General features: G+C 38.2%; 1 protein-coding gene across 1 annotated transcript; it reads left to right on the top strand.

The window, feature by feature from the left end:
* Positions 1–6,682: 6,682 nt before the first annotated feature.
* Positions 6,683–7,156, top strand: LOC122276998 (cyclic nucleotide-gated ion channel 1-like). The gene has a single exon (XM_043086876.1). The coding sequence runs from the start codon at positions 6,683–6,685 to the stop codon at positions 7,154–7,156; it is 474 nt and encodes a 157-aa protein (XP_042942810.1).
* The last annotated feature ends 980 nt before the right edge of the window (positions 7,157–8,136 follow it).

Raw genomic sequence — 8,136 nt, 5'->3', positions numbered from 1 at the left:
CCCCCCGATAGGGCTGCCAGTGTATTTTTTCATCTTGGTCGTTCATGGTCATGCGCTGCTAATTTAACCGAGAAGCGTATGACTGTAGGCTCTCGTCGTCCCGTTGCTTCACTGTCAATTGGTAGGCTGCCGGGCACCTCCTCTTTTGGGTCACCATGAACTGTGTCAAGAAGAGACGAGCTAGCTCGCTGAAGCTGTCTATGAATTCGAGTGGTAGGGACCCAAACTAGGCTTGTGTCACTCCTTTTGGGGGCAGAGGGAAGGCTCGACACGCGACCTCTCTCGGGAACCCATTCAGGGTAATGTTTGAACCTTTCCAAGTGCTCCAATGGGTCTTTGGACCTGTCGTACACCTCCATTTGAGGGACTTTGAACTTAGGCGGGAGAGGAGCAACCATAACTTCCACATTGTATGGCAGGTCAGTGCTGATGAGCAGCTGATCTATGGTGGACGACGTGCCCATTCACTAGGCCATTTCTGCGCAGTTGTCCCCTAGCTTTAGGAGTTCAAGGTGCATCTTGTGCCTTTCTTCTTCGACTGTGATGTTCTCAGGGATGTGCCATGACTCGACATGCTTGTTGCCGCTGGCTCCATTCCTCCCACCAGTTCTTTCTTGGTCCACCTTAGGGCGGCATTTTCTTGGTAGAGCACTCCCACCTCCTCGATCAATTTCTTTATCGTGTCTCCCATCTTCGTGAGTCTCGCCTCCATTTCTTTGCTCTATTCTCCCTCTCTCCATGTGGTTTTGGACCGCATCGTTGTTGGCTTACAAAGGACACGCTTCTATAAGAAAGATCACACAAACGACACCATTGTTGATGCTGTGTTTTGCAGCCTGAGCAACTCCATGAAAGCCCAACCTGTTGACCTGCAACTGTGAAGAAATGAGAGCTTTGAGGTGGTGAGGGATAGCTTCGATGCCAAAGTCAGTATGCAATTCTCTAGTGAAGACTATGGAGAAAATGAGTATAAGAGTTTGAAGAAACCCCCATCAAGGAGGGAGGGGGTATATATACATGGCCTGGGCCCCTCGTGCGAGGGGGGTCATCGGGGTGCCACTCTGAACTCTAGTCAGGTCTTGCTGTTAGCCCCCCTACCATGCTGCAGTGCCGCAAGGCATGGTCGTGGCGACCACTGACACCCCAAAGGGCATGTTGTGGCATGCCTTTCACTGGGGTGCGTTGAATGAGGCTTGGCTCCCTTGCTGTGGCATGCCCATCTCCGCATCTCATTTAATGAGGAATGCTCTTGGTCAGGTGCACCCACTCCTGAGACGTGCCTAGCCGCCGAGGCTTTGGGTAAGGGACCGTTCTTGTCCTTGCCTGTAGGGAATTGTCGGCCAGTAAGAGTGTCAAGCAATTCTTAGCTCCTAATTCCTGTTTGTTCTCTACACTTAAATACGTTTTTTCCCCTCCCATAAAGTGTAGGTCATTCGTAAAGAATGAACCCAATGTATTCTTTGGGGTTTATTCTTGGGCTCTCCTACCTTCTCTAGGTCCATATCTATATTTAAACATGAACAAAATAAAGGATAATAAAACTGCATTCAATAAATACAATTCAATTTGTATGATATGTAAGCAAGAGGCTGAAACAGAGGTACATGTGTTATGGAGGTGTGTTACGGCTAATGACATATGGAATGATGCAGCAAGCCTAGTGCAGAAATGGAATGTAAATTAAATGAATTTTTTAGAGTTTTGGATAAGGTATACAGAGACATTAAATGTTGTTGCTCTCAATTGGGTTGTTGTTATGTTGAGGAAAATCTGGCTAAGAAGGAATAAGTTTCTGTTTGAAGGAATAATGCTTGATCCAAAAAGACTTGTACTGGGAACTGATGAGCTCGTTGAAGATTTTAAGGCTACACAGGTGAGAAGGCAAGAAGGTTAGCAAGGAGGGACTAGTACCAACACCACTAGAACATGGAAAACACCATCAGAAGGTTACATTAAGGCCAATTGGGATGCTGCACTACATAAAGATGTTCAGGAAATGGGTATTGGAGTCATAGTTCAGGACTGTGAAGGAGAAGTTTTGGTTTTGCTCTTTGCTAAAAGGAGTTTTAATTCCAAACCAGTGCTAGCTGAATGTTTGGCATTGTATAGAGCAATGGTTTTGTGCCATGAACTTAACCTTTGCAATGTAATATTTGAAGATGATGCACAAAGTGTTGTGAAGGCAGTAAATAGTATAGAAGAGAATTGGCTTTGGTTTGGGCAAGTAGTGGATGATATCAAAGAACTGCTTAAGAGAAGACAAGATTGGAAGGTTGCATGGATACCGAGAATAGGAAATGGTATTTCACACTAACTAGTTAAGTTCAGCTTTAATTATAGTAATGAGATTGTAATGATTGAGAAGAGTCCTGAGTTTATCTCAGGTAATGTCTTGTTTGACAAACTCTATAATTGATCTGTTATTATCAAAGAGAAGTTCATTTCAAGAAATAAATAAATAGATACATGCATGTATAATTAGCTAAACTACTGCAGCTCAAACACGTACGTACATGCATGAACTGCGGTATATATTACCATATATTCTGATTGTTGTCTGATTCAAATTGATGATCTTAATTGTAAACCCATTTATTACCATCGTTATTTATGTTTTGATTTACATTTTTGAGTTTGTTTCTCCTAATTGGATCATAATATATTACCGTTCTAATATTAATTGTAACTAATTATAGTTGCTCCAATTTTTGCAGTTCTTTTGGTCAAAACCTTCAAACAAGTACCAATTTCTGGGAAAATGCCTTCGCAGTTTTTATCTCAATCTTTGGCTTGCTACTATTTCTGTATTTCATTGGAAATGTACAGGTTGGTGCTCATATCTTTCTTTTACTTAATTTCATTTATTTTTTATTTCATTGAAAGACCACTTCTACGGATAAAAAAAGCATATAGTAGTATGCACTCGCTGAATTAAGCTCAATAATATTCTATAATGCTATATATATATATATATATAGGTAATAAGCTTTCTAGTTTATAACCTGCACAACAGAATATATATTGCTAGGTAATATACTGAGGGCACTTTTCAATAAACTTGGGCCGGGGTTACTCTAGGACATGTGACATTTGTCTCTTAAAAAAAAACAAGAATATTGCTAGGTAATTTCCTAAGTTAACTTGCTTTCTAGGAGTGCTTGCTTTTTATTTTTAGAGAAAAACATTTTGAGAGAAAAACATATCTTTATTCATAAAAGCAATATTAAGGAAGAATACAAAGAGGAATCTCATGGAGATCAATTTTGACCCCTACAAAGCCCCAAAGCGTCTTTGCATAAGGCATGTGATGCCTTGTTACAATCCCTCCCAACATGTTCCACTGACCATTAATGTTCTAAACCTGCCAAAATCTCCAAGATTTTTGCTATAAACATTCCACAACAAGTGTATCATCAACTTGTTGCTTTTTAATCCTTTCAATAACTTGCAGAGAATCTCCTTCCAAGATGACTTTCTTAAAGCCTAGCTCCTCAATGAATTTTAATGCATAAAATGCAGCAATGGTCTCGGCTAGTATAGGATCAGGATATAAGTCATAATTCCTCCTCAATGTGCCTTTCACAGGGCCCTCCCAGTCACGAATGATGGCTTTAAAACTAGCCTTGCAATTGACTTTATTCACTGCTACATCCCAATTGATCTTATAAACATTAGTTGGTGGAACCTGCAGCCAAGTCGAGGGGACTTGATCATTTGTATTTGCAGGAGTGCTAGCTTTTGATGTGATCAGATGTATCATATATGCTTATTAAGTTCTATATTCAAACTCCTAACGGCCCTTTTTATTGGGTTTAAATGCTAACCCATAAATATTCTGTTTGCTTGTCCATTCTTCGGATTACTACTGCTACTGCTGGTTTTCTCATCAAAACTGGAATATTAGGAACAAAAGACTGCCATTTTCAGTGTTATTAAGTTTAGTGGTTAGACGTGGCTGAAGAAACAGTTATGTTTCAACGCATGATCTTGTCATCTACAAATTAAACAAGACGATCAATTGCTAATTTTGTAGTTAGAATGTTGATAAAATGATCAAGTTAATTTATTAATTATATTCTATAAATTTAAGCTTTTTGAGATTATAATATGTCAGTAATATTTGATCGATGAACGCGTACGTTAAACTTTTGCTTGGCAGACATACATGCAATTGAAAACTGAAAGGTCGGAAGAGATTATACAAAAGATGAGAATTAAAGAACGGGAAATAGAGTTGTGGATTTCCAATCACAAGCTCGATGTGAAGATAAAACAGGAAATCATATCCTGCATACAGCTTGCACTAGAAGACAATAAAGATGTTGATCCACAGAATCCGCTCCCTCATCTTCAGCCCGAACTTAGAAAGAAGATTAAGCGCCAAATATGCTTGCCCTTGCTAAAGAATGTGAGTCCATTATTCTTCTTTCGCTCCCTTTTTTTTTTCTTGGATATAGTAATTCAGGTTCGATTTTGAAGGTAAAAATGATCATAAAAATAGATAATTCTTAAAGCAATTCAACCCTATTAATGTAAAATCTGGACACCCCAAATCCCCTACATGATCAGTTTGAGTTTGCATCATTCTCACTAGGTTAGAGAAAATTTGTCTTCAAATTCTAAATTTTTTTACTTCAATCTTTTCGATGCCCAATTAAACCATTCTTTATTTTGTTTTGTAATCTGATCCCAATAATCATGGCAAAATTGAAATTAACTTCATGACTAGCTCAAAATAAAAACATATTTACCATCTTGCACTCCAAAATTAAATTTCTTTTCAATATTTCAAATCCAAGAAGAATATTTAGTATAAGAGAATTTATAAAAAAAAAAAAAAAAAAAACTCAGAAACTCCAAGAAAATTGACATAATTAATTGTTTCAAAAGTTGCTCTATCTTCAAACTTCAAATTTTCACCACCATCTTCTTTCTCAAAATTTTCTATGTTTTCCATAATAATAGTTACCATCTCCACCTGGTTATCTTTGTCAAGATATATATTGTAGATAAGTGTAGAGTTCCAATTTATGGAAGAATCCTCCTCAAAGTCATCTTGGTAAGAGTAATCCACTCAAAGTCATGTAACAATTTAGCGAAACCTTCAGCTTGCAAAATAATAAGAAATTCCGGTAAATTAACTTTGAGGCCTAGGTTTTAATGTTGTTCCTCCGGACCATGGTACTATCAAAATTGAGCATGATTATGATACGGGATCTCAAAGCTAGAGTAACAATCATGGTCGTCTATCGGATCTTTCATGTTTTGCGCCTTTAGACGCTAGGTTAATTCTACCATCTCCTTCTGCAAATCTGTATTCAACACATCCTGTAAGTTATGATCACAGTGAGGGGCTTTCTCATTTTGAACGTGCCTATGCACCATGACCTCTACCGTTAGCCATTAAACTTGATGAGAAATCACCCTGGGAAAATGCTAAAGCTTTGATGCTAACTAACATTAGACATAATTAGAATTATTTTGATTGCTAGTCAATAAACAAAAATTAGGAAGTGAGATTAAAAACATATGCAACACAAAAGAAAACTCTGAAAAATATTGATTAATAAGGAAATTTAAAATTATTTAATGAAGCCAATAAGGCATGCTTAATTAGCTTCAAAATTCAAATTAAATACATGATTAAACAATAAATCTGCCAAAATCGAAATCAGACTCACTTCAAAAATTGGAAATGAAATATTTTTTAAAATGGCAAAAATTAAGGTAAGTAGATAATTAGGGGGAAAACAACTAATATTGCCCTAATACAAGGAAGATTCGGCATTTATTGCTTCATTTGCACATATTTACTTTCTTGAGGTAGTTGAACACTATCAACGTAAAATATGATCCCGGATCACTGGCATTAGTTTGGGTTTGCATCATTTATTATTGATCCAAATTAATGTTCAGGATTTAACAGCGTTCAATACAAACAAAAGGGATTCATAGACCCTTGGCCTTAAGCACAGCAAAACCTTTTCTTGAAAGAGGGTACATTAATACAGGGTTACCCACTTGAAAATTTTAATTGAAACCCTCTATAATAGGGTTTACTCAATGCTTAGGATTTGCTAGAACTTGATCTACTTCTACAGTTCTACCCAACTTCATTTCCTGAAGCCTTGCACTAAAATCCTCTTATTCTTCCCATTTCTTTTGATGCCCTCCGCACGTATATTAGGAAAAGAATCATATTCCACTTGTTGCTCATCATCACTTGAAGAATCATTTTTCTGACAAAAATGAAGTACTTCAAACCTAAGATTCACAGCCCTAAGATTAACAGCCATACAAAGTCCCTTGACTCCCTTGCATAAAGACAATGTACATAGCACATAAAAACAGAGGTGTATAGCCAAACACTTATATCCCTATAGACATCAAAAAAATAATATGTAGATCCAAATTAGCTATTTCTGTATTAAAATGGCAACACGCATGTACCACGTCGTCCTCTGGCTGGAACCAACAATTTTAAAGAACTTTTAAGGCTGTAAGGCATGAAAAAGAAGTAACTTCCAGACCTGCCATATATGGATGTATCGGCCTGCAGGCAATTTGCAAGTTGTTTCTGTTCTTGGCATTGAGTTCCCATACACGCTCAATAAGAAATCTACATCAGCCGACATCTTCTCATTATATATTGATTTTCTCGAATTATGGGGACCTGGTGCCAATGCTTAAAGCAAAGAGTGAACAACAGCTGCTACTAATCTGCGAATATCTCAAGCTAGTGCACTACAATGAACGCAACTACATTGTTCGGAAGGGAGATCCACTTGATGCGATCCTCTTCATCACCCAAGGAATTTGTTGGACTTCAAAGAACAGTGACGGCAGGGGAAGAACTCAGTGTATTGAGAAAGGTCATTCCTATGGAGAAGAACTTCTAGACTGGGGGTTCAACGACTCCCCCCCATCCGATCTCCCAATCTCTAAGGAAACCGTCAAAGCACATACAAAAGTTGAAGCCTTTGCCCTCATGGCCAACGACTTGACGACAGCTATTTCGAGGCATACCAAGCAGCTTCCACTGCAAAAGCAGCTTTACGAGCAGTTCGTCAGTGCCTTACTGAAAAGAAGAACGAAAATTCTTCGAAGATGGCGTAGTAGATCAAAAGAGGGTTTTCATGCTCTTGATACTTCATGACTCACTAGTTCAAAACCCAGCAACACCTGGCGTCCTGTTGAAAAGCTAAAGTTTGTTTTGGATGTTTTTGTAATTGTTTTCTTCTCCGAGCAGAATGTCTTTGTATTAATGTGTACCTTACTCTTCCCTGGTGTTCAAGTGAGAGTTCGTAGGTGTTTGGATTCTATATGATAAGGGTAGAATTAGGAAAAGAATAATTTTGAAAGAAATAATTTTAACTGTTAATGCAACAGAAGTCCAGGGTTCGTATATATTTTTTCTTATATTAGACCATTTCTTTTGATTATTTTTGGCTCATTCTATTTTCCTACTATTACGTGATTATTTTTGTAAATGACGTGTTTCATACCACCAACCACACAGATGACCTGCAGCAAATAAAGGGGCGGCACTAGTTGGCATGAGAATACTTTAATGCCAAAGTCAGAATAATATGATGGGAAGTGTATGCAGAAGATGTGATAAGTCAAGTTAAGTATTTGTTACCTCCTATAGGCTATTTATAGAGTCATTGGAGGAAAAGATAACCATCTTCCATGAATGAAGATAACCATCCTCCCTGAGCGAAGATGGCCATTTCCCACGAGTAAATCCTCAACGATTTTCATTATTAGTTGTAGTGATCCATTCCTTACCTGGCAACGGTGTTTATCTAGATAATGCCCTATGCCCGGGCTGCCATAGGCTATTGCGCTTAAGGGCATTATAAGCTCATATACGAATTGGGCCCATAGACACCAAAAGATCTGGTCCAATTTTCTTATTGAAATATTTTGGTACTTGTCGCGATCATTTTCCAAGTAAAAGTTCTTTGCAATAGAATAATGCTAGGGACCCCACTTGTTCTTCCCGTTTTGAAGTCCCACTTGACGTGGACACGCCACTTAGTTGTTTAAGTCATGGTTGCAGTGTATGAATGACCAACTGCCAAATGCAATCATCGCAGACCAAGACAAGGCCATGGAAATTGCAATTTCGAG

The sequence above is a fragment of the Carya illinoinensis genome, chromosome 9 (genome assembly GCF_018687715.1).
Source record: "Carya illinoinensis cultivar Pawnee chromosome 9, C.illinoinensisPawnee_v1, whole genome shotgun sequence".
Taxonomy (NCBI): domain Eukaryota; kingdom Viridiplantae; phylum Streptophyta; class Magnoliopsida; order Fagales; family Juglandaceae; genus Carya; species Carya illinoinensis.
Note: the sequence above shows the minus strand (reverse complement) of the source record. Positions and strands in the feature narration are given on the sequence as shown.